General features: G+C 39.2%; 1 protein-coding gene across 7 annotated transcripts in view; it reads right to left on the bottom strand.

Moving 5' to 3' along the window:
* RBPMS (RNA binding protein, mRNA processing factor) overlaps positions 1–27,048 on the bottom strand; it is a 190,024-nt gene that overhangs the window by 70,800 nt on the left and 92,176 nt on the right. For all 7 annotated transcript variants that reach the window (XR_004672855.3, XR_010113122.1, XM_063607162.1 and 4 more), the window contains exons 3-4: positions 25,603–25,641; positions 24,059–24,121 (exon numbers count right to left, since the gene is read on the bottom strand). Coding sequence is in view for 5 of the 7 variants with exons in the window: in XM_063607162.1 (XP_063463232.1) it covers positions 24,059–24,121; positions 25,603–25,641 (102 nt within the window). In the remaining 2 variants the exon portion in view is untranslated. The remainder of the gene's footprint in view (positions 1–24,058; positions 24,122–25,602; positions 25,642–27,048) is intronic.

Genomic DNA, 27,048 nt, shown 5'->3' with positions numbered 1-27,048 from the left:
GGGCGTGGCGGCATGCACCTGTAATCCCAGTTAGTTACTTGGAATGCTGAGACAGAATTGCTTGAGCCCATGAGGCAGAGGGTACAGTGAGCCAAGATCGCGCCATTGCACTCCAGCCTGGGTGACAGAGCTAGATTCTGTCTCAAAAAAAGAAATATCCACAAAAACAAGACTCTCTTACTCTAGAGACCAGGATGAACAACTCTGAACTTCACAGGCTCAGCTTCAAGTATACAAGGAAGAGCCTGTGGCTGGATGGTAATGGCATTAACAGGAAACAAGGGGGGAAGGGGAAGGAAAGAGAGGTCCTTAGGGAGGCCTAACAAAAGCCACAGAGCCCTGACCCAGAAGTCTTGGAGTGGTGGAATTTCTTCATGAGCATGACTCACTCATTCTGAGAAGAAACCAATTGAGGGCAGTAGCAAAAGGGATGTGGAGAATACCCTTGTGCATACCTAATCAACACCAAAAAGCGAACAGATAGTGCCTGTTCTGTGAAACGTAAGAACATTTTCTTTAACTGATATTGTGTTGTATTTTTGTTTTTTAAATTTGGGAAACCTCAGTATTATTTTGAAGAAAAAGCATATAAGGAAAAACAAAAACAAAAAGCAAAGCTGCATTCTGAAGCAGGCTGGGGTGAGGTCACAAAGGACCTCACTGAGGTGGACCAACTTCCACCCTAACAAAGCTAATATTACAACAGAATTAATATTTCCAAGAACGGACCTAAGAACTGTGGTCTCTGCTGGGAGGCAAGCACAGTCCCTGGGTGTTACGTACAGGTATGCTGTGAAAGGACTTGCTCATTCGCACCACACTCCATCAGACACACATAGTAGCAACTTGCCATCAACTTCAGGACATCCTCCCCGGCACTAAACTTGACCAACCTTCCTGTGAAGAAGCAACTTTCCTAAACCTGAGTTCACATTAACCTGAGTCCTGTGGCCCAGGCCACTGGGGATAATGTGCAGAGTATCCTGGGACCTAGTTGTGGTCTAGAGCATCTAGCCTCAGAAAATGAGGCTGCACATGTGAATTCTATGCCTCGGCTCTTTCACTGGTGTTCCAGAATCAACTGAAGCTCCACATCATGTGTTTGCCTCTTACACAACCTGGGCTGGTGGCTTGAGTCCTAAAACATGCTGAACTAAGTCTCCCCTACTCCCTGCCCCCTTCTTCATACCCCCCCCCATTTGAACTAAAATAACATCAACATCATGTTCCAAATCAAAGTTCCAGCATCCTTATTTAAAAAAAAAAAAGCTCAGAAGTTAAAATGACCTAATTTGTTTGGCAGCTTATTCAGAGGCCGGAGGCTTAGAATACAAGCCACATTCCTCTAACATCTTTAGCAGCAATACCATATTTGGTAATCAATATCCTGCGCAGCTAAGTTTCCATCCATAGGGATTAGCCAAGCCAAAAACATTTTAAATGTTAAGGGATGATGAAGAGGAGAAAAAAGAGGGGCAGGAAAAGGGAGAACACAGAAACGAAGAGGGAAAAAAGAAAAAGAGGCAGATAGGAAGAAGACAAGAGAAAAAAATTCCTTGTGTTTTTAATTAAAGCCTACTAAGATTCTTCTCTGGCTACAATTACTCCACATTAAATGCTGTCAGGATAAGATTACTGCCAAGTGAAAGGGTGAACCTGTGTCTTTCAAAAGCAACCTTTTCCTCTCTTGCTCATAATTCACCGTTCTTCTCACAATGAACAGAGAACCTTTCTCTTCCAAATGTAAATGGTGTCCTATTTATTACATGGACCAGAAAGGACAGTTTCTGAATATTAGTATATTAATTTGAATATAAACAGTTAATTACAAGCACCCCAATCTGACTGGCTACTGGACAGCCAACAGTCTCTACAAATGCAGGTTCCATATAATCTACAGAGGCTGAATTCCCTACTCAGGGCAAATTCTGGGAGATCTTTAAAAGGACACTGCTGAGAAACAACATATTCTTGTTCGTCCAGTATACTTAAAAGTATACCAGGGCAGTTTCATGCCAGGGAGCCAGGGAAGGCACTAGAGGAAGTGATGAAGAGTAGAAGTTCACCAGGTGCAGTTCAGGAAAGGGCTCAGCAAATTTCTCTGTAACAGGATGCAGAAAGGGTGTTGGGGTGGGAGGGGTCGGGGGTGGGGTGGCTGAACAAGCAGACTGGGGAGAGATCACAAAGGACCTCTTATGCCATGACTGAGGACTTTGGAGTGTGTGCTCAGCTAAGCCATTAGGTTTTAAAAATGGGGGGGATAATATGATCAGCTTTATGTAGTAGGTCTGTGACCCTCAAATGTTAGCAGCATCAACTTGGAGGATTTGCTAGAGTTTCTGGTTCAGGAGCTCTGAGACGGAATCTGAAAATTTGCATTTTTAACAAGCTCAGGGTAATGCTGATGCTGTTTGTGTAGGGACCACATTTGAGAATCACAGTGATTGGCGGTAACTCTAGGGGTGGTAGGGAAGACAGACTCAATGAAGGGACTAGAACAGATCAGATATGAAACCATTAGAGCAGCCCTGGGAAGAGAAGCTGGGATGAGATGGCTACTGCCCTCTAAGCCTTCTTCTTTGGGAAGGGTACTCAGGGGCCAATGTCTGTGTTCTGTGCCCTTATTCCTCTGACCACAGCTGCCTATTTAAGGGGCAGCTGCAGCCTAAAGTGACAAAACCTGTTTTCTCTTATAAGGATTTCAACCTTGAGCCTATATAGAGACACAGAAAATGGTGTTGACCAAAGCTGAGTCACCGTAACAGCCTCTCACTAGAGAAAAAGTCTCCAAATTCCTGTCACTGAGGTCTTCAGAGCACCCTCATACCTGATACAGTCTTGGTTATTTGGTACAATAAACAGAGTACTTCAATTCTGTTAGCTTCAGGCTCCCAGTGTTGTTACAAATGGTTCTGCACTAAAGTTAGTCCATCAGTCCTTGACAATGAGTTTTAGGGACAATGGAATGACTCATTTAGAAAAAAAATGCTTAGAAACAAAGCAGAGCTATATATACATATTGAGAAAGATGTCCATGGCTAGATTAGCCTGAAAAAAAAAAAAAAGATACTCAACAATGTTTGGTAGTATGGGGGTAGAGGAGACTGTATATACTCCTGCATGTATACTTCTCTATCTGTGTAAGTCCAGAAAGGTTTAGAATGAGACAACCAACCAGTTAATAATAGCAGTCAACTTAGTGGTAGGGGTGAGAGAGGGCACAGACTTTTGTACAATTTTGCATCATTTGAAATTTTTACAACTATGTATAATTTATAAAATCCAATACAGAATTAAAAACAAAAGGAGAGAGGTGGAATAAGGGATTTCCTACTGGGACACAGCATTCAACCAGCTATGTTTTTAAAAACTAGTTACTTTTAACAAAGAACTTTATTCTGAAATAATTTCAGACTTACAGAAAAATTGCAGACATAGTATAATTCCTATATACCCTTTGCACAGATTTCTTAGATGTTAGCATTTCACATTTATCAAACACACACACACACACACACACACACACACACACACACAGTTTCCCCTGAACTGATTAAAAGTTAAGTAGCAAGCATGCTATTCTTTTACCCTTTACTTCAGTTTGATTTCCTAAAAACAAGGACATCTCTTTGTTTTCCTGATCCAAGATCTAATCCAGAATCACACAGCACTTAGTTGTCATCACTTTAGTCTCCTGAAAGAGTTCTTCAGTCCTTACCTTTCATGAGCTTGATATTTTTGAAAACTACAAGCTATTTATTTTGTAGAGTAGCCCTCGATTTGGGTTTATCTGATTTTTTTTTTTTGGTTTAGATTCAGGTTATGCATTTTTTGGCAGGAAGATCAGAGATGGATGTCCTGCACAGTGCATAATATCAAGAGGCACATGATGTCACTTTTGTCCCATTACGAGTGATATTAGCTTTGATCATTTGCCAAGTTTCTCTATTGTAAAGATGCTGTTTTCCCTTTTTAAGTAGTTTCTTACAGACAGATATTTCCAGACTATATAAATATGTTGTTTTTCAAAAAAAATCTACTAGTTTTAACACCTATTAATAATTATTACCTGAAGCAACTGTTACTATTGTAGTTGCCAAATGGTGCTTTAGTAATCTCATTGCTCCTCCCCGCTGCCACCAGACGGAGTCTTGCTCTGTCACTCAGGCTACAGTGCAGCAGCATGATCTCAGCGGCTTACTGCAACCTCCACCTCCTGTGTTTAAGCAATTCTCCTGCCTCAGCCTCCCGAGTAGCTGGGATTGCCTTCATTGCTCCTTTTATATACAGTGTATCAGCTTTCTACTCCATGGAAAAGCTCTCCCTTCTGCCCTGTTAATTATTTACATCAGTAATGACTTACAGACTTATATTTAGCTCTATGCTTTATAATTCATTACTATCATTATTTATTTTGCTGTTCCAAGTGTCCCAGTTGTGTACACATACATGCCCTAACATTCAGATCTACTTCTCTGCATCATATAGATATATTTAAAATATTTTTAATTTTTATTTTAATAGACACATTTTAATATATTTAAAATATATTTAGATGTATTGAAGTTCATACTGATAGCTCCAATTCCAATCTAACACCATTTGGTTAATTCTATCCCTCTCCTTTGCCTATGTGTAACTCCTCTAATAGCGAGAATCCTAGCTCTCATTATCTACTATACATTTATTTATTTGCTCAATACAAAAATGCACAATTGCTAACCGATACCACTATAAAAAGTCTATTAACTACAACTTATATTTATTTACAGTTTTTTGTCTTTAGTCTAAATGTATGTTGCCAATATGTATATTATTTGGATTATTTGTGGGTTAGTTTCCCCATTCCCCCCACCTTCAGTGTGGTTGTGTTATTCATTTGTCATACAGTTAGTCATTTGTTTCTGTCTTCAATTTGGAGTCTCTCCCCATCCTTGTTGTCTCCACTTTGCCTATGCATTCATAGCAAGTAAAAACTATTCTACCATTTCAAAAGTGAAAGCTGATTCATCGACCCATTCATCTTTCTGCTAACCCACTTATGAATATATATTATAAATATTGACTAAAAGCTGAGGATCTAGAATTCTAACTCCCCTCCCCACCTGCTTTGACTTTCTGAGATACTGAACTTCTCCAAGGAAGCTTCTAAATAATCAAAGGCTCTACCTCCTCTGGGATACAGCCACAAGTCACTTCTTTAAGAGCTTCCTATCAGATTCTGCTAGAGCTTCCTACACTTCCATTCTGATCTGTTGATCCAGTAGATCTGAGACATATGTACTGAACTAGATGAAACTGCCTTTTACTATAGGATAAAAATAGTAAGGTAGTAGTAATATACGATCCCATCTGGTAGGCTGAAAGACTTCTTCAATTGATTCTAACAACCTTTATACTGCCCCTTCCTCCACGGCCAACTCCAAATGAAAACCCACAGCCAATGAAACTCAAGGTCAAATTTGCTACTATCCCTCTGTGACCTTGTGGCCGGGCTTGGTGGATCATGCCTGTAATCCCAGCACTTTGGGAGGCCGAGGCGGGCAGATCACAAGGTCAGGAGATCGAGACCAACCTGGCTAACACGGTGAAACCCCATCTCTACTAAAAATACAAAAAATTAGCCAGGCGTGGTGGCGGGCGCCTGTAGTCCCAGCTACTCGGGAGGCTGAGGCTGAGGCAGGAGAACTGTGTGAACCCGGGAGGTGGAGCTTGCAGTGAGCCGAGATGGTGCCACTGCACTCCAGCCTGGGCGACAGAGCAAGACTCCATCTCAAACAAACAAACAAAACAAAACAACAACAAAAAAAACCATTTTCTAGAGAGAGCTAAGAATAAAAGTCTTCTACCGGTTTATCATTTTTGAGACAGAGTCTCACTCTGTCACCCGGGCTGGAGTGCAGTGGCATGATTTTGGGTCACTACAACCTCTCTGCCTTTGGGGTTCAAGCAATTCTCATGCCTCAGCCTCCCGAGTAGCTGGGATTATAGGTGTGCATTACCATGCCCAGCTGATTTTTTAAATTTCTAGTAGAGACGGGATTTCACCATGTTTGTCAGGCTGGTCTTGAACTCCTGACCTCAAGTGATCTACCTGCCTCAGCCTCCCAAAGTGTTGGGATTACAGGCATGAGCCACAATAAAAGCCTTATACTATTTTCAAAGAGCGTTTTGGTCACAAGAAAAGGAAATATCCTGGGGACCACAAATCTTTCAACAGGAGAAAAGGAAATGAAGCAGAAAGAATTTTTTTGCCTTTTTAGAAGTTAAAAACATAAGTTAGGAATATAAACTGTTTCTTAAAATTGATAGCCATGTCATTTCCATCAGAAACTAGGAAGTAAATAAATACTTTAGAGAGATTCTGAGCTCTCAAATATTGGTCCAAGGTTAAAATATATTTACAGTTTTTTGAGTATTGTCAGCTTTCTCTGCCACAGGCATCATAATCGGTTATATTAGAAACAGAAACTAAGCAAGGTATAGTCGAAAGTTTCCCCAGGAGTCTGTGAAAACAATTGTTACGCTCAGTTGGAGCCTGAAATGACTCCATGACAGGCCACAGATAAACCCGCATCTGGGTAATCTATTACAATGGAGAGCACAGGACTCACTGAGAGACAACAGTGTGCAGGTGAGTTAAAAATGAACCAGTAGAAGTTTTCTACCATTTATTAATATATCACTGTGTTACAAGTGAAAACTTGTGACACTCAAACATTTTTAAAATACAAAACTATGAGTAAAGATCACAGGAATGGGAAGCTGGTAGAGAACTGGGTCAGGTTCTCTCATAAGTAATACAGGTTTGTCAACATAAATCATGAAATTCATAATTAGTACTGAACTTTTGGGGTCATCAAGCCTAGTTCTCAGCCATGGTTAGTACTCCTCAATGCCCTTTCCCCCTACTCCTTAGGAGTATTTAGAAATGTGTGAGGGTGGCCGGGCACGGTGGCTCATGCCTGTAATCCCACCACTTTGGGAAGCCAAGGAGGGCAGATCACGAGGTTGGGAGATCGAGACCATCCTGGCTAACACGGTGAAACCCCCGCTCTACTAAAAATACAAAAAATTAGCCGGGCGTGGTGGCGGACGCCTGTAGTCCCAGATACTTGGGAGGCTGAGGCAGGAGAATGGCGTGAAATCAGGTGGTGGAGATTACAGTGAGCTGAGATCGTGCCACTGCACTCCAGCCTGGGAGACAGAGCGAGACACCGTCTCAAAAAAAAAAAAAAAAAGAAATGCGCAAGGGTATCTGAAGGCTATTATATGACTGAATACCACACAGGCATTCATCAGGCAGGAGGCAGGAAGATAAAGTCCTAAAAGGAGCAGGAAAGTCCCACACAATGTTAAGAATTCTCATCCAAAATGCCAATAGGCTTCCCAACACAGATGAAAAAAGATCCAGAAAAATAATGTGCCTAAATTCCCAGCTAACTACTGGTAGAATCCATATCACAATCCAATTTTTAAATTCCCAATAGAACGTGTGTGTGTGAGGACATTACAGTTCCGTGAAGATTTTTCTTTTATAAAGACTACATTGTTTCCAGATAATAACTGAGGCTGTTGTTCAGTTTGCATTGTGATGAAACTTAGGTAGATATGGATTCCAACAGAGAATGAACAAGTGAGGGAAAGAATCCGTCAGATGTAAACCGTATTTCATACTTTTCCTAAATAAGGGCATTGCTTGCAAAGACATCAGGACTGTTAATACAACAGCCTGTGCTGCTGGGTTATTGCCCAATGAGAAACTGTATCACACCAATTATGCCTCATTCTTTTTCTTAATCCAACTACCTCCCAGTGCTTGCCCTGGCTTTACCTTAGAATAATCTGATTTAATACTCCTTTTTTCCCTTGCCTAAATCAGTCATTTGAAAACATGTTTTCCTGTCCATTGGTAAAACAGCTATACTGCACTTGGAGAAAGAGACCCCTTTCCCAAGGCTTCCTGTGGTATACGTGGCCATGGAGCCATTAGAGGTGATGCTGGGCCATGAGTGTGGGTACAGTTTTTCTCGCTTGATTGCCTAATTGAACAGTCTTCCAGGAAGTGTTAGGTTACCACATATCTTGAAGTCAGTTTTGATTTTTAACCCCTTGAATTAAAAAAAAAAAAAAACCTTCATAATTGTTTCTAAACCAGATGTTCCATAAAACGCAATAAAATTTTATCCTCTTTTGAATGTTTTAGTAACAGACAGGAATATGTTTCCATGTCTAGTCTAGAATGTTTCCACAGGTTTATCTTTGATTTCAAGCCTGTGTAACTTCTCCTCTGATAATATCTGTAACAAGCTAAGTGTTATAAAAGAATAATATTGGCCATGATAGAGAAGCCTAATCTCATCCTCATTAACCAGAGGGATAAAAAGATTTTAATATTTCCTAGTGACTAGGCCACTTCTTAAAATACGATGTACATTTGGCTTCACTTTTATTCCTTTGAATAAACTGTGGCACTCAAACTCACACCCTCCCACCACTAAGCCAAATTCCTATGGTGAAAACAATACATTGTGTTTAAGGTATGAAGTAACTGCTCCAATAACAAAATGGGGAAAACCTCATGTCTGCCCCCGAACCTAGAAGGATTAGAAAAGCAACCAGGAGAAGAAGGTCTTGGTTAATCAATCCCCTTCTACAACTGGCAAAGGTATCAAGAAAACTAGCTGTCTAGGAGTACCATCAGCTATAGTTAATTATAGTCACAATTATAAAAGAGACATCCCAACTCAGCATCACAATCAATTTTGTGGAACCTCCCCAGGAACAAGAGGCTTACACTGTGAGAATCAGGAGTGTGGATTTAAGAGTCTGACTTCCTAGATTCAAATACTACTCCACTATTGACCTTGGATATACTGTTTAACCTTTCTGTGTCTCAGTCCTCTGCTGTAAACTGGGGATGAATATAGTCCATATTTCATAGCATTCATTGTAAAGATTAAATGAGATCTTGTAAATGGCCCGATTAATGCCTGACATCAGATAAACACTAATCCCTACGGCCCAGTGCTTATCAGCTATGGAGCTCCTCTTCCAAATATGAACCAATGGGGATTCTTCTCCTTTGGCTTTTTTGGAGAGGTTCTTCTATTACTTAGAAAGAGAAAGATGAGATTCATACTCTGCTCTGAGACTGCCCCAATTGGGAGAAAGCAGCAGGACACCTGAGCTGCTGTCCAGTCTGATGCTGTGTAGTTTCCTTTATTTCCTGTGTTTCCCCCACAGGGAGCTGACGTGTGTCCTGCTTCTCCTGCCCCATGTCTGTTGGTTCACACAGTCTGAGTAGATCTTAGAGGCCTGGCTGGTAATTGCAGAGACTGGATTCCCTTTTCAGGAGGAACCAGGCAGATATACTTCGAAGGTATCTGGAATCTCCATCTGACTTGACCATCCACCCCAGCCCAATTAATTTCTTTTCTACAACACACACTTACTTTATGTGTTAGCCAACCACCCCTATGTATATAACCATGCCCTAGGAGAATCTGCCTTGTATAGGATGACTATAAAGTCATGACAGGGCCTTTGAAGAAGCGATAAACGCAATCTTTAACATGTCAAGAGAATCAGAGTCAAGCAGAGTTTATTTTCCAAAGGGTCGAGAGGGCATGATTGTTTGAACTTTTGCCACTATGTTCTCAAACCATTCTGAAAAGGATGATTGAAAGACCTGGGCCCTGACAATGATAGGAAAGGGCTGTTTCTAACCCAAACACGGTCAGTTACCCATTAAAGAAATATTTTACAGTGACACTTTGAAATAGATAATATTACATGGAAAGAAACATAGGCCAGAGTGCAGATGGTACTCTCTTACTCAGGAATCCTGATGCTCACATTTTTACACCGAGAACTCTGAAGGTGAACAGAAGGTAAAGCAGCAGGTCAACTGCTCTGGTAGGCACAAAAACATCCCTTAGAATCCTTAATGCACAAACACCAAACGTGGCTGGTGCTGCCAGTAGTCCCTTTCATTGCAGAGTCCTTACTGCCTTTTCCTCTCCTGTCTCACTGTAAGGATAATGAATAAACCCATTGGCATACATTCTTTCCCCTTTGCATCAATGTCTTTTTCTCCTGCTACCTGCCAAATGAAGGCACTCAAAATGAAAGCTTAAAGGAAGCAGATCCTAGGCAATAGCTCTCAATTCAGTTAAATTTTCAACTCTGATAGAGACCTTGGGGTGATTTGGGGAAAACCTATAAACAAACTTTTGATGGTCCATATTGGCTTAATGTTGGCCCAAGACATTCCAGTCTGATGTCGGTCACTGTCAAGTGACACCAAAGAAACTTCAGAATTTTAATGGCCAACTTCACTGACTTGGGAAATCAACAGTGGGTTTGCCTCAACAAAGCACTTCCTTGTATTTGACTCAAGCCTTATGGGTGTCACATCAAAAATTTCAGAAATGTGGCATAGAAACCATGCCCTGTCAATGTGAACATGTAAATGATTTCCGGATTATGTGATTCATCTCTGTAAAGCTCAGATCATAGGCTTAAATCAGTGAATTTGGCACCAAAAAGGAAAAAAAGAGAAAGAAAAAAAGAAAACAACAATAAAATGGACAAAAGAAATCACAACCTTATTCTTAAAGAAGCCAGTCTATATTACTGAAACAGGCCAGTCTAGAAAATACACACCCCTTTGGTTACATAGTGAATCCAGTGAAAAAGCAGGGGGGTTTATGTGCAAATTCATTATCAATAACAACTTTAAAAATAGCTTGTATTTTTTTTCCTAGTGATTGCAAATTGAGAGAATCACTTTCATTCATAAGGGCCACATATGTGCCCATACAGCTTCTGCCAAGTACAAAACCCAGGATTAAACTTGGAAGGGATGGGTTTTGAAATATTTACTAATTTGATATCCAATTAGCAGATAACGATCTAGATCCTTTAAAGATAAAAGGGGTATTTTTTTTTTTAAGTCAAATGGTTACTGGTGTTGACAAGCATGGTGTCAGCTCTTTTAAAGAAAGGACTAATTATACATAATTACACATTAATCTTCTAATTACTGAAAAGGAGATCAACCTACTTTTGCATCTAATACATATTATGCACATATCAGGCAAAATGAGACAATGGATGCATGCATGTGTGAAAGTGCTTTATGCACTCAAAGATAAGTTGAATAATTAACACTGTGTAATATAAAAAGTCTCAGAGAATTATTTTAAAAAACAAATGTGTCGGCTGGGCGCAGTGGCTCACACCTGTAATGTCAGCACTTTGGGAGGCCGGGGCAGGTGGATCACCTGAGGTCAGGAGTTCGAGACCAGCCTGACAACCATGGTGAAACCCTATCTCTAATAAAAATACAAAAATTAGCCAGACGTGGTGCTGCACGCCTGTAATCCCAGCTACTCAGGAGGCTGAGGCAGAAGAATTGCCTGAATCGTGGAGGCCGGAGATTGCAGTGAGCCGAGATTGTGCCATTGCACTCCAGCCTGGGCGACAAGAGCGAAACTCCATCGGGGGAGGGGTGGGGGTGTCTGTGTCTACATGGAAAAGCACATGAAGAATAAGTCCTACTTGTGAGGTAGGCAGGCTAAGAGAATGCATTTAACGAGCTCTTCTTTTAGCTTCACCTTAAGTGCTTGTTAGGTCATTTGAGGACCTATCTTAACTTTCTGTATATGTTTTAAGGATCGTTCTGCAAAGTTTACTTTGAGCTTTTATTAGTGGCTGGTGCAGAAGAAAAAAAGAGGTAGGAGGAGCAGAGAAAGCAGTACTGACATAAACAAACTCTACAATTGAAAAAAAAACAGTTGCCTAAACTTTCCAAAACCATTTTGAGAAGATTTCTATTTAAAGATCAGACATAGACCGCAATAGGCCTCCAAGTATATTTTCACAATCCTGTTTCTGCTCTCCAGTATTTTAGCAATCAGCCCCCCAGCCCCCAACAGGATCCAGTGAAACCTCCCACCCTGTGTGTGCCCAACCAAGTTTAGGTAATGTTAATGAAATGAAATACCAAGAGCAAGTAGAAAACGTGCATTTTCTTGTTTTCTTCCCCCTCCCCCAAAGATAATCACTATCTTGATCTAGCTACTAATTTTCAAACTGTACAACTTGACAACAAATTTTTAGAAAGAAAAAGCTGTAGTACATTTAAAAAATACAAATAATTTTATAAGTCAATGGTTTTATATCCTTTATTTCACTAAGGATAAAAATGAGCCATTTATACCAATACATTATTTACTGGTCCTCAACATCATTTACTAATACCATTTACTAAATTAATCAATAGGGTTGGGGGAGATGTCACTGATGAATTTCATAAAAGTACAGAAATAAGCAAAGTGGGTAAATTTGCTCCTTAACCCTATTTTTTAAAACACCTCTAACACACACCATCAAATGGCTTGCAACCTCCTTCCAACCAAGAACTTGGGGCTTAAGGCACAAGTTAGTTGAAAAGAATGTAAACAGTCAAGTCCAAACTTAGGAAGTTCACTGCAAAGTACTTCCTGTGCTGCACAGGGAGCCAAAACAAAGTGAGGCAAAACCTATCTCGCCTCTACACAACTGAAATCAGTGCTCTTCCTCTACTCTAATGAATCCTTGCAATTAGATTACTAGTGATCTAACCAAACTGAGGCTGAATTTCTCCCCTTCTGCAAAAAGGCTTATCTATACAATAAACTCTAAGTCAGTTGGGAGGCCGAGGTGGGCGCATCACGAGGTCCAGGAGTTCAAGACCAGCCTGACCAACATGGTATGGTGAAACCCTGTCTCTACCAAATATACAAAAAATTAGCCGGGCGTGGAGGCACGCGCCTGTAATCCCAGCTACTCAGGAGGCTGAGGCAGGAGAATCACTTGAACCCTGGAGGCAGAGGTTGCAGTGAGCCAAGATTGCACCATTGCACTCCAGCCTGGGTGACAGAGCGAGACTCCTTCTCAAAAAAAAAAAGCAACAATAACAAACAAAACCCCTCTAAGTCAGCAATCTCACTGGCTGCTAAAGAAACATTATAATCAATGGATGTTGGGTCTTCGAAACAGAGATTCAATTAGAATTTGAAATGGAGAAAGATGTGCACAATTAAGATAGAATAAAAGGGAGATGAGGATGTGTTTGTTCAGGTTACAGTATTTTATAGGCTTGAGAATATTAAGGATAACATTACAACTGTGTTTCCCTGATGAGCTCCAAGAAAGGAAGGATGAATAATTTTACCATTAACTATAAGTCAATGTTTAGAAATACTCTGAATCCACTGGAATTTGAGGTTCCACCAAAATTATTTTAAAAACCAGTATACAGAGGCTGGGCGTGGTGGCTCTCGCCTGTAATCCCAGCACTTTGGAAGGCCGAGGCGGGAGGATCACAAAATCAGGAGATCGAGACCATTCTGACTAACACAGTGAAATCCTGTCTCTACTAAAAAATACAAAAAAATTAGCCGGGCGTGGTGGCGGGCACCTGTAGTCCCAGCTATTCGGGAGGCTGAGGCAGGAGAATGGTGTGAACCTGGGAGGCAGAGGTTGCAGTGAGCCAAGATCGCGCCACTGCACTCCAGCCTGGGTAACACAGCGAGACTCCATCTCAAAAACAAAACAAAACAAAACAAAACAAAACAAAAAACACCAGTATACAGAAAAAAATAAAAAAATAAAAAATAAAAACACCAGTATACAGAAAAAAAGACTTTAGCCAGGCACGGTGGCTCACGCCTGTAATCCCTGCACTTTGGGAGGCCGAGGCGGGCAGAACACGAGGTCAGGAGTTCCAGAAGAGCCTGACCAACGGGGTGAAACCCCATCTCTACTAAAAATTCAAAAATTCGCCGGGCGTGGCGGCGCGCGCCTGTAATCCCAGCTACTCAGGAGGCTGAGGCAGAAGAATACCTTGAACCTGGGAGGCAGAGGTTGCAGTGAGCCACTGCACTCCAGCCTGGGCGACAGAGCGAGACTGTCTCAAAAAAAAAGAAAAAAAGAAAAGAAAAGAAAAAGAGACTTTAGGAATAAAAACCAGTCCTTTGTGAAGGTTGTCATTATCATTAATTAACAGCATTTTTACCATTATTGAATGCCAGTAGCTTTAAAAATACCCATCTCAGTCAGGCGCAATGGCTCACAGCTGTAATCCTAACACTCTGCAAAGCTGAGGTGAGAGATCACTTGAGGCCAGGAGTTTGAGGCCAGCCTGGGCAATACAGAGAGACAACACTTCTACAAAACATAAAAAAATTAGCCAGGCCTGGTGGCATGTGTCTGTGGTCCCAGCTATTCGGGAGGCTGAGGTGGGAGGAGCACTCAAGGCCGGGATGTCGAGGCTGTAGTGAGTCATGATGGCACCACTGCACTCCAGCCTGGGCAACAGGACAAGACCCTGTCTTAACAACAAAAAATCAAAAACCAACAGAAACACCCACCATCTCATTTAATTTGATCCTCTTACCCTTTGAGGTGGCCACGATCAACAGCATAGGAAGGAAAATCAAGGCTTGAAGAAGAGCCCCCAAATCAATAAAGTGGCAGGGCCTGGATATAATCAGGTCCGCTGGATTCGGACACCCACATGATTGGTTATCAAGAAGACATACTTCCATTGTTCTCTTCTTAGCCTCAATTAACAAATTTAGTACCTTTTTACAGGTACAAACTCACTAACACTTGATGTTATGCAGAAATACATAAAACTACCCTAACATCAAATACACAGTATGTTTTTAATGTCAGTGTATTAAAATTTTTTATTTTAAGAATAGTTTCAAGTGTGTTTTCAGAATTTGGTAAACACCTCTACAGATAAATCAAGGGGACAGGGTGAAATTTTGTTAAAATCAACATTTTCCTGCTAGAGTTACCTAGGGTCATCCCTAAGCCTAAAAGCCTTTCCTCCATTCATTTTGTCACTCATTTATTGAGCATTCTAAGATGTGTGAACAGCCAGATTCTGTTTCACACCTGGTTGTTTGCCTTTTCCACAGAGGTGTATCTATCACCTGTAATCTTAAATAACCTTTTCTGCCTTCTATTCAATGTTCTTTTATTTGGACATCATTACATCTGACTTCTAAGTGAATACCTAAATTCTGTGAGACATTATACAGAAATTACTTTGTGTGGATTGTATTTTTATTCTTATTTTTGAAAGTACACATACAAATAATGCTTTTATACTTTACCTGTTTTTGTTCCTTTGTTATAAAGTAACTTGATGTGAATTCCTTTTCCATCTAAACTTATTTTCATGTCCTGTGTTTACAAATTTAACTCTTTAAGTACTCTGTGTATTTATTCATTCATTTACATATGACTGATGTCTTGTGTAAGGCAAATAAAGGAGAAACCAGATTTAAAAATTCAAAATACAAGAGAACTGTTGGTCATAGGTTTATAGCAGAAAAGGAATTTTCTACCCAACTGCTTTTCTGGGGAAATTATTTTGAACTTTTAATTTAAAAACAATAATCCTAAAAATTAACTTGCCGCACAATGGCCAAGAAAAAAAAAATCTTATATATCCTTTTATGCAATGACCAGGTTACTCAAAGCATCACTTAGTTTTTCAAAATGTTATCTACTGAAACTTTACACTAGATTTTTAGAAAAGAAGTTTTAGTCTTAAAAATATACTTCACGGTGTATTTTTCTATAAATGTTAGCTTTAACAGATTTTATTATCTTTTAGATTCTAGATTAGTCTAATAATGTTCACTAAAATTTGGTTTCATTTATTCCTCCTAGTCTCATATTTATTATGTATTACATATATAATTTTTCACATTCTATAAACATTTACTCTTTCTTCTCCCTCACTTATTTTACATATAAAAAATTTTGACTATTTGTAATTTTCTCATTAAAATTTTTTAACACATCCATGTAATTATTAAATGTCTATAAAAAGCAAAAAAAAGCCTGCATTTAATTATAAAGAAAATACCTCATATTGTATATACTTGAAAGAGTACAATAATTAACTAGTCTCTATCAAAACACCTTATTCAGTCTTTGAGATGGTTAAGTCCTACCCGACTCCCTAAGGTTTTAAAATGTTTTAATGCATTCCAGTTACAGAGTAAGACCAAGGGTTCTAGCTTTGTGGAGCAAAAGTTCAAATCCTTATGGACTATCAGAAGCATTAAGCCAGTGTGTGAAAGGGAACTCTGAAGACCCTAGTCACTGTGATGATGTGATCATTCACTAAAAGTAAAAGAGAACAAAGAAGACAGTGATTTAAGCTGCCAAAATGTGCTGCCCTGCAGAACCGTCAGTAATGTGGGTAGTCAAGACAGTCAAGACATTAAGACTTCTTGGTTCTAAAACTGGCTTGGCATCTTAGCAGCCAAAATAAGATCTAGCAAAAAACTCACTCGGCACTTCATGTTCCACAAACACTAACTATATTTTCTATTTACATTTACAACAGAGGCAAATTAGATTCACAGCACTTTCTGAAATGTCTGAAAAACCATGGAGAAAGGGCAAGGTCAAATGAGGTATCATTTTTTAAATGGCATGAGTTTTAAAATTATGTAAGTTTAAACAAATAGATCCTCAAAAAAGGCCATAAGGAAAATTCTGAGAGCTATTTCACACAGTCATGTAATTATCTGATGGAAATGTTTTACCTAGAGAAGAGCTGGGTGAAGTTGAGATTTCCACATATACTTGTCATTGGAATATACACTGGTTCATGTGTGAGAACGTGTGGTTCTTCCTCCCTAATTCTCCAGGGAAAGGATGCTACTAAAATTTCCGACTACTTTTCTTTCTTTAAACTTCCTTGAGATTCTTTTATTTTTTTATTTTTTTTTTGAGAGAGAGTCTCACTCCATCGCCCAGGCTGGAGTGCAATGGCGTGATCGCAGCTCACTGCAAGCTCCATCTCCCGGGTTCAAGCGATTCTCCTGCCTCAGCCTCCCAAGTAGCTGGAATTACAGGCACCCGCCACCATGCCCAGCTAATTTTTTTTTTTTGTACTTTTAGTAGAGACGGGGTTTCGCCATGTTGGCCAGCCTGGTAAAAAGTAGGAGCACTGGATACAGACCTGGGCTGAACCCTGTTTTTTTTTTTTAATGTTATTTATTTATTTATTTATTTGAGATGGAGTCTCGCTCTGTCATCCAGGCTGGAATGCAGTGGTGCGATCTTGGCTCACTGCAACCTCCGCCTCCCAGGTTCAAGTGATTCTCGTGGCTCAGTCTCCTAAGGGAATTACAGGCTACCACCATGCCTGGCTAAATTTTGTATTTTCAGTAGAGACAGGGTTTCACCATGTTGGACCAGGCTGGTCTTGAACTCCTGACCTCAGGTGATCTGCCCACCTCGGCCTCCCAAAGTGCTGGGCTTACAGTCGTGAGCCACTGCGCCTGGCAAGGCGCTTTTATTAGTGTTTTATTTTCTAGTTTCCTATGTAAATGCTTCATAAATTCAAATAACCAACTTACTCTTCTTCAGGCAAAGACTGAAGACTACTTATAAATGCATCTTCATTTGTTTTTTCAGAACAACTTTTAACTTACATGCTATTATAATCGTAGGGAGGTTTTATAACATCTAAAAACTGCAGGGCCACCATGAAGAGAACAGAGCCAGAACAAAGAAAATCTGGACAGATTCTAGAACTAAATAATCACACATTGGGCACTTGTTAACTAGTGCTTTCTTTCTGAATTGTACATGGGTTAGGAGTCACTTTTGGTGGTATGCCTTTCATGGTGAGTCAACTTCAATTTTCTTTGGGGGGAGTTCACTGGACACGGCTGTTTGTCAAGCTCCAAAGTGCATGCACATAGTTCAGAAAAACAGAAGGGCCCAATGGCCCCACATCACAGCGGCTTTATACTGGCACAAGCCTAGTTCCCAACCCTGTGACGTCAAATGGCTGCCTTAAAAGTCTGCAAGTCAAGAGTTAAGCAGTTATAAACAGATTTAACAGATAAACACTAGATCAGGCCCATGATCTCATCTGGCAATCCTGCATATTTCCCATCTAAAAGTCCCAGCTGGGATCTCACTAATTGGGCCTCTTTAACCCACTTTCAGCAATATGCTAAATGAAACTTAAGGAGAAAATTTCAAAACTGATAAGAAACATATTGATATAGTGTCTGGTGGGGGCCATGGGAGTTGAGATAGGCCATCTGGATGCTTATATTCGTAAAATGTTTTGTTTGGTGGAAATAATTCACCTAACTCACAAGCTGTACAAATATTAAGATCAAAAGTCCTAACTTGCACAGGCTGTCAGGAAAACCTGTGGTACAGGAAACAGAGACTGTCTAACCAAGCCAAATGTTTCTATGTACCCAGTGCAAGTCTTGACTGCCCTGGTATCCCTCCACACTTAATGGTCTGTACCAGTACTTCTGGCCAAGAAAATACATTCATGATATAGGTTTACTTACAGAGCATTTGCAAATGCTTTTGCTTGTTTTCCCTTTACCATTTTGAAGTAAATAATACCTCCATCTCACAAATGAGAAACTTGGTATAGAACTAATGAATTAATTATATCTAATTGTAAAGAACCTTGGTAGTTGGAAAGCTCAAACTATTTAGTATAACAAATTATGTACAAGGCTGTAATCACTGTGATATTTATAAATAACTGTAGTGTTTATTTGAATGCCAGGAATTTATGGAAATGAAAATAGGGCTAAGTTTTCCTGATCATATCAGCTGTTTTTTCAACATCTGACACTATTAAGTCTTTTCTCAGCATATTTTCTTACAAATTAAAGCTTTCTAAAATTCTCTCTTAACTGCAAATACTATTGAATCAAAATTTTTCAATACTCAAGAAATAATTTAATATCTTATATATTTTTAGTTTACATACAGTTTTTCCATTTATTGTTAAGGTTTCTTTGCAATGGAAGTCTGAGTGGCAGCCATTTTACCTCTTTTAAACAAAACTGCTTTTCAACTCTTTATTCTAAAATCTATTTAGACCTTGAGAAAATACCTTTCCTTCAAGTTCTGTCTTATTAAAAGAGTAATATGAGGGTTGAGTTTTTCCCCCTTCTGTTACTTATTGACAGGTAAAACAAACGCAGTTCCATTACTTAGAACTGTCACAGAAATGTTACTTGTCCCTGCTAAAAGAAACATTTCAAGTCATGTGAAATTCCTACAGAAATCAAATCTACTATTAAAATCAGTCAAACAGCATTTAGCGAGAATCCACGATTGCTTCGTATCTACTAGAATGGTTATAATTTTAAAAACAGGAACAAGTTTTTAATGCAAAATGGTGCAACCACTATGGAAAAAATTACAAACCAAAGTAAACAAAAAGCTAACATATGATCACCACATGACCCAGAAATTCTACTCCTAGGTATACCCAAAGGAATTAACAGATTCAGATACTTACACATCAGTGTTCACTGCAGCCTTATTCACAATAGCCAAAACATGGAAACAATCTAAGTGTCCATCAACAAATGAATGGATAAACAAAATGTACATAGCCATATAATACAATTTTATTTAGCTATAAAAAGGAATTTGATTCTGGTAAATGCCACAGCGTGGATGAATCTCAAAAATGTTATGCTAAGAAAGAAGAGCCAGAAGCAAAAAGACAAATATTTCATTATTTAGAATAGGCAAATTCACAGAGAAAGCAAGCAGATTAGAGATTATCAGAGGCTGGGGAAAAGGGAGAATGGGGAGGTATTTACTGCATTAAGGGCTACAGAGTTTCTGCTTGGGTTGATGAAAAAGTTTGGAAATAGTGGTAATGATTGCACAACATAGTGAATGTAATTAATGCCAAGAAAGAGTACATTTAAGAGTCATTAAAATAGCAAAATTTTAAATGTATTTTACCGTAATTTAAAAAAAATGTAATATACCAAAAGCCATTGAATTGAAAATTTTAAATGGGTGAATCATATGCAAATTACATCTCAAGAGCTATCTGGAAGAAAAACAACACTGAACTTGGAGGTTCACTGATAATTAGAGATCACTTAGATTAATGAGTATAGTTTGAGAGTAAAGCAAATTACTACACTAGCCTAAGCAATTTTGGTTGGGAAGGCAATTTGTAGTGATGTACACAGACTTCTCTAGTTCTCGTGTAACATAATACAGTCTAAGATAAAACCTAGCCTAATAACAACTATCCAAAATCAGGGAAGGAAGGATAGCAAATGAATGGCACATATACTAAAGAGTCCAAAACTTTTTAAAGTAATGACCAATTTCCAAACACCAGTAAGACAAAACAATGCCATAACAGGTCATTACAGAGATCTCTAGGTTAGCAGAGATCATGCACAAGCCTGAATTGAAGGTTAACTACAAATCATTCTTATTTATAAAAACAAGATTCCTACTAGACAATAATGACAATTTGAGGTCCTCACAGTTGCTGGAAATAGCTAGATGGTTTACTCCCACATCTGCTGGGGATCTTTACCCTTCAACATGCGCTGCTTCCTGTGTTCCTTTTAAAAATTTCCACAAATCAGAATTTTTCCTAAATCTAGCTAACTCCCTATATTAGTGAATTTGATTTACTTTCCAAAATTATAAACAAGTCCTAAAAATAATTTGATACTTAAGATTTTCAGTGCCCCCTTCCTTTAGCTTGGAAATTCAAAACAGGTACAGAAATTACAAAGTGAGTTAAAGACAAAGAATAGGTCAGATATTTTGCTGTCAGGTTAAAGAAAGGAGGGGTTTTTAATGATGTGGATTAATGAGACCAAAGATAACCTGAAAAGAAGTCTGGGTTTGGGTTATTCTTTGCCTAACATGGGACTTTTTGCTATAGAAACAAAACGTACTGTATTTAACTTTAGAAGGTTTAATTCCCTGATAAAAGTTCACTGTTACAACTTAATTCAATCTGAGCAATCTGAGCATGTTTTTCCACACAATTATCAAAATGGCTGAAGCCCAGTCCAAAAATGGAGAAAATAGATTTTAAAAATTAGTCATTTTGAGAAAAGACTAATCACTAATACTAACAACTGAACCAGATAGCAATCAAGACAGAAACAACAAAAAGAGAAATTAAACATGGAGAAGTCGTTCATAACACTGAACTATTATACACAGAGAAATTTACTGGATTCAGGCATATGTTTCTCAATAGTGGAATAAAACAAAACATTACAATATTGAATTCTCTCTCCAAAGGAAAGTAAGAAAATGTTAAGAGAACCCTGGACAGATGACATGGGAGGAGAAAATTCTGTAATGGCTACAAGCATCATATGTTTTTAACTCATCAATTAGAAAAGATGACCCTAAAAAGAGCCTAATATGTTGGATCACAAAGAATATACCTATTAGCTTCATGACTAAATACATTACCTTGAATGGGTCTGCTCCATGGTCACATACCAAACTTTATGGTGGCAATTTGTCCTGGACATTGTGAATTAAATAGTCTGTAACTGCCACAAGGAAAAATGCAGCAACATCCCATGTACAAAGCAAGCAAAAGGATGTTGTATAAAATGGACAAGGCTTAGATGCAAGAAGTTTACTTTTAGTTGCCTCCTAGTTGGAGCTCTAAACTTACACATGCTGACTTAATCACCCATCCTCTCCACGTCTGTTTCCCTAGCTACAACATCGGAAAGATTTCTAATACCTCTACTAGTTTACATAGAAAAGTTCAAAACGTCAAGAAAGAGATCAGCCAGGAGCTCAGTAAATGTCCTACACTCTTATGTAAGTCAGCTTTGGGCAGCAGAAAGCCCAGGCTCATTATTCCATAGGTAAATATGAATTTTCCCTCAGGCCCACAAAACAGGACAGAATTAGACCTGTTTTATTTGGGGTCCTTCCCAAGTTATTAACACATAAGTAGCAAACTATTAATGATTAAAGGAGAGGATAGTGCTAAAGAAAGGCGTACTGCCAGTGGAAAAAAAAGAATGGAGAGCCTAGTGCAAGAAGAATAACCTAAAACCAGACCTCAAGACCAGACAACAGTGATCTGTGGCCAGCTGGCACAGGGGCAAACAGGGTTAAACACCTCTATCATTATATTACACTAGGTTCATTACCTATTTGTAATGATAACCTTTGGGCACCAAGAAAAATTGAAATTATGTTCGCTGTACTCAGTATGGTGAGGAAACACAGTTTTTTTGACTATTATCATTTAAACATTAAAAAAAAAACAAAAACAAACAAGCAAAAAACTTCAGGCTGGGTGTGGTGGCTCACGCTTGTAATCTCAACACTCTGGAAGGCCAAGGAGGGAGAATCATTTGAGTCCAGGAGCTGGAGACCAACCAGCCTGGGAAATACAGCAACACCATGTCTTTATTCTTTAACAAACAAACAAACAAAACCCTTCAGTTATCTTTAAAAAACAAAAATGCAACCTACCACACCTAAGGGAATGTTGCCTTGTCAGATGACAGGTCACTATAAAAGCCTATTGTTCAGAAAATGAGTCAGTGACATCTTTATACACATAGGAGAGATACAGTAAAGCAATGAGAGCCAAGTCTGTGAAGCTTCAACTGCTTGTTACTTCCTTTGTAAGAACAATGAAAAGAACATGGTGAAAACTTCATCTAACATAACTTTAAAGGACCCAGAATATTTCTGCATTTAGAAGGTTCCCACCTGGTTAAAATAAAACACTGCTAAATTGAAATTGTGGTTCTACTTTAAAGTGTCATTATACTGAGAAAATTCTGGTTTTTACGTATTCAATGCAAAAATCATAAAACAACTTTTATATCAAAACATTCAATTATACACCGTGCTTCGGTGTATACCACTGGTGCTCAATAAATAATTGGTTTATACTTTGTTATACAGGAGAGGAACAGAGTGAGTAGGCAGTTATTCTGACAAGAAGGTCATTTATCCAAATCCAGAAAAAGTCTGGACTCTGGAATTCCTGGAATCCTAAGATGTTCCTATATGCTTTATATGAAAAACCAACAACAATTAAGGTGTTTCTTCTCAGAGTGTACACATTTTTGTTCCAAAGTCTAAAAACCTTTTAAGGTTGTGTATCAATGACACCATTATATGAAGTATAAAGACTTTTCCTTGGACCTCTAAGTCATCACCTATATCAGGTCTCTCCAACAGCACTCTGCATGGTCTACTCAAAGGAGCAGCTGCCAGGGGTACCTGCAGGTACCACAGCAACACAAAGGCCAGACGCAAGTTCCCAGACGCCTCCAAAATGGTACCTGTATTACAACCAGTCAAGTGGCCGCTTGCCTTGTAGGAAGCACCCTAAACACTCTGAGTGCTTCAGTCAGCACTTGTTCACAGCCACTTAGGCCAACTGCCTAGAGCATGATGGAGCCAGCCTTCGCTGAGACTCCTCACCTGAGGATTCATCCTCAGCATCTGAAACCACATTCTGCTTCCTTCCACCTTCTCTAACTTAGTTCCCTTAAATTGTTTAGTTTTTCAACATACTAAGGAGGAAAAATATTCACCAAAACAATACTGGTAAAAGTCTCAAAACACATGGCAAACAACATAACTACAAACCAAATACAGATATATCTACTCAATTACAAATGACTGTAATTTATTCTATTACAACACACGTCTTTTGGGAAAGCCTTATATGTAAATTTTTAATCAACCAGAATAAAGGCTATAACTAGTTTTTTTTTTTAATGCTGCATATCTAAAAGGAAAGCCTCATGAAATAAAAAAAGCCAGGATTTCAATCTATTCTGAGCATAGTCATTTAGAGTATAATGATGAGCAAGCTAATGCCTCAAATATCTCCTCTGGAAAAAACAAAGCAGCACTACGCACCACCAATGGATGGGATGGGGCTAGATTAAAATAAGACCCACATCATCAGATGTCAGATATTTTGAGCATTTCATTCAGAGCAATCAAAAAGCAGAGTGCTATTTAATAATCTGCATATCTGATCACAATTCTTGGAAAAAGCTCTTTAGAGTGCTAATTAAATTGATGAATCCCTCCCTCTTAGACTGTGCAATCATATTCTTTCCACTTGATTTCCCGTCCAAAGAGATTCCATTACTTCCCACCACCTCATATGGAAACCCCCTACAATTACATCATTAGTACTTACATTCAAAGCATTCTTTGCAGCTTCTGCTTCTGAGCGACTGTCAAAACTGACAAAACCTACAGGCTGAGAAAAAAAAAGACAAATATGAAGAAAAAAATCAGATGATGTCTACTTTTCTAGGTCAAGGGTGACATCAAACTGAAGAGCTAAGATAAAGAAATGACCACAGGCAATGGGCAGAAATAAGAAAGCGAAGTCCCGAAGAATCATGACTCAGTGGCTTAGCCAAATTTCTAATATGAATCAAAGGGATGGTGAGGGTAGTTCTTCAAGAGCACAGCTGGGGATTTAGAGAATCATAAAAAAATCTAGAAGTGGTTGAAAGGTGAACAGCAGTGAACAAGGGAATAGAGGAAAACTTGGGTTGGAGAGGCTCTACTTTCCTAAATCAAATTCACTGTACCTCAGTTTCTTCATCTTTTAAAATGGAAAGAGAACCGAATCACCTTTTGGTACACTGTAAGTGCAAGAATACAATGACACAATGATAAAACCCCTGGACTCTCACTGCATGACCAAAATTACAAAGTGAACATTCCTATCTCAAATCCTAAGGGATGCCTTAAAAAATCCTGTGCTGGCTGGGCAGGGTGGCTCACGCCTGTAATCCCAGTACTTTGGGAGGCCAAGGTGGGCGGATCACGAGGTCAAGAGATCAAGACCATCCTGGCCAACATGGTGAAACCCTGTCTCTACTACAAATACAAAAACTAGCTGGGCGTGGTGGCGTGCGCCTGTAGTCCCAGCTATTTGGGAGGCTGAGGCAGGAGAATCACTTGAACCTGGGAGGCAGAGGTTGCAGTGAGCCGAGATCGCGCCACTGCACTCCAGCCTGGCAACATAGTGAGACTCCGTCTCAAAAAAAAAAAAAAAAAAAAAAATCATATTCTTAATTAGGCTGTTCTGAGTAAATACAGAAAGGCCATAATTCCTTTGGACTCCCTATCTTTCAGTACAGAAGGGTGCCTCCAAGATCATTCTTCTCATGAACCAGAGAGATGAATAGTGATTCGAGAGGTGTGTATGCCAAGTGTTTAGCTAAACAAAAAAGTATATAGCTACAATCTCTAAGCTTGTAGGAACTATTAGAATCACTGACTACCACTTCCATTTTGTACGTTCTCTGTTCCATTCTGGACTCGGGACTCTGCCTTAATTTAGGGGTTTGACAGACAGCATGATCCTTCACTATCTGATATTCACATTGATTGTAAAAGTTTGTTTAACCTCATTAAAAGAAATGGGAAAGACTTGGGAATAAAAGTGAATTTAAATAATAAACCACTATTTTCATTGAACATACAAAATCAATCTCAATATATCACTGTGTTTATCTTCCTCTGGGACAGTCCCTGAAATTCCAGCTGAAGATTATAGAATTATGAAGCATTTTCCTGTGCTAATTCCTAATACATCTCACTTTTAATTTTAAAGACAAAAAACCCCTCAAATTCTAATGGGAATAAAAAAAGAATGTCAAGCCCCAGCAACATTCCTGAGGAAAGTAAAAAAGTGATCTTTATATGCCACTTTGAAATTCTTACCTGTTTAGATGTGAGCTTTATAAGAGAACCCTCATAGCCCTGAAAATAAAGAAAAACCAAGTTTAGCCAAAAGTAACTGTAGTAATACCATCTTGTTCATGTAAAAATAAGTTCTTTATTGATTACCTAACTCCTCCTACAAATGTCTCCTAAGTTATCTGGGAAAGCAAATTACACACATGCATGTGCACGTGCACACACACACACACACCTGTTTGCATTCTTGGGGACTTTAAAAAAAAATCAATCTATGGATTTATCTGTGTTTCTCTTCCTTCTATTTTTTTTTTCATGAAATTACACAATGGTAGAAAAATGAGTGTCTCTGTTAATAGCAATCTTTTTGTTTTCTTGGTCTAGATAAGAATAGGAGTTTTACAGAAATAGGCAAGGAAAGAGGGTAAATTTAATACAACAGGAAGGTCAGAGCCATGTATTGATTTGGTCATGTAGCTGCTATAAAATAACAACAATAAAACATTAAGAATATAGTTGGGGCTGGGTACGGTGACTCACGCCTGTAATCCCAGCACTTTGGGAGGCCAAGGCGGGCGGATCATGAGGTCTGGAGATCGAGACCATCAACACGTGGTGAAACCCCATCTCTACTAAAAATACAAAAAAATTAGCCGAGCATGGTGGTGGGTGCCTGTAGTCCCAGCTACTCGGGAGGCTGAGGCAGGAGAATGGTATGAACCCGGGAGGCGGAGCTTGCAGTGAGCCGATGGCGCCACTGCACTCCAACCTGGGAGACACAGCCAGACTCCGTCTCAAAAAAATATAGTTGGTAAAACTCCCTGACCACATTTTCAAAACTGCCAGAAATGGTTAAGCAGGCAATGATGTTGAATTTTGTTGAGTTACTTTGCTTACTTACTGAAGGAATCAGTTTTCATGTTGTTCTTTTGATGGGGACATGCAAAAATAATCCCTTCGGGTTTTTATTCCAGCTCATGCTCAAGGAAGACAGAAACACTCCCTCCCTCTTTCACTCCCTCTCTTCACCCCTCCCGGCTCCTCAAGATAAGGATAACAAAATGTGTTTATTTCTGAAAATAATCAATAGCTGGTGGCTTGCATTAACGGACGACACAGGGGAAAAACACACCACTTGACATGATTGACCACTACACACATCAGTGCAGAGACAGATTTGCAGACTAGGGTCAGCCTCCAGGGACTTTAATTAAAAGAGGGTTGTCAGGAATGTACTAGGGTGCTGACTTTCTGGTCGGGGTTTCTGGGCAGGATGTTGAGATTGATTCATCCTTACATCTTCCCAGCAGAGAACTATGTTACCAATTAGCTACTATAAACATTTCACCTCAAAGGCCTTGAGCTCTTATGGCCAGAGAGGTCATGATTCACAGCTCTGCCTCTTCCTTTCTTCAAGGTGCTCTCTTCTGAAAAAACTAGAGGTTTAAACACCATGAAGGTCTTGAAGGC

Source organism: Pan paniscus, chromosome 7 (assembly GCF_029289425.2).
Source record: "Pan paniscus chromosome 7, NHGRI_mPanPan1-v2.0_pri, whole genome shotgun sequence".
Taxonomy (NCBI): Eukaryota; Metazoa; Chordata; class Mammalia; order Primates; family Hominidae; genus Pan; species Pan paniscus.
Note: the sequence above shows the minus strand (reverse complement) of the source record. Positions and strands in the feature narration are given on the sequence as shown.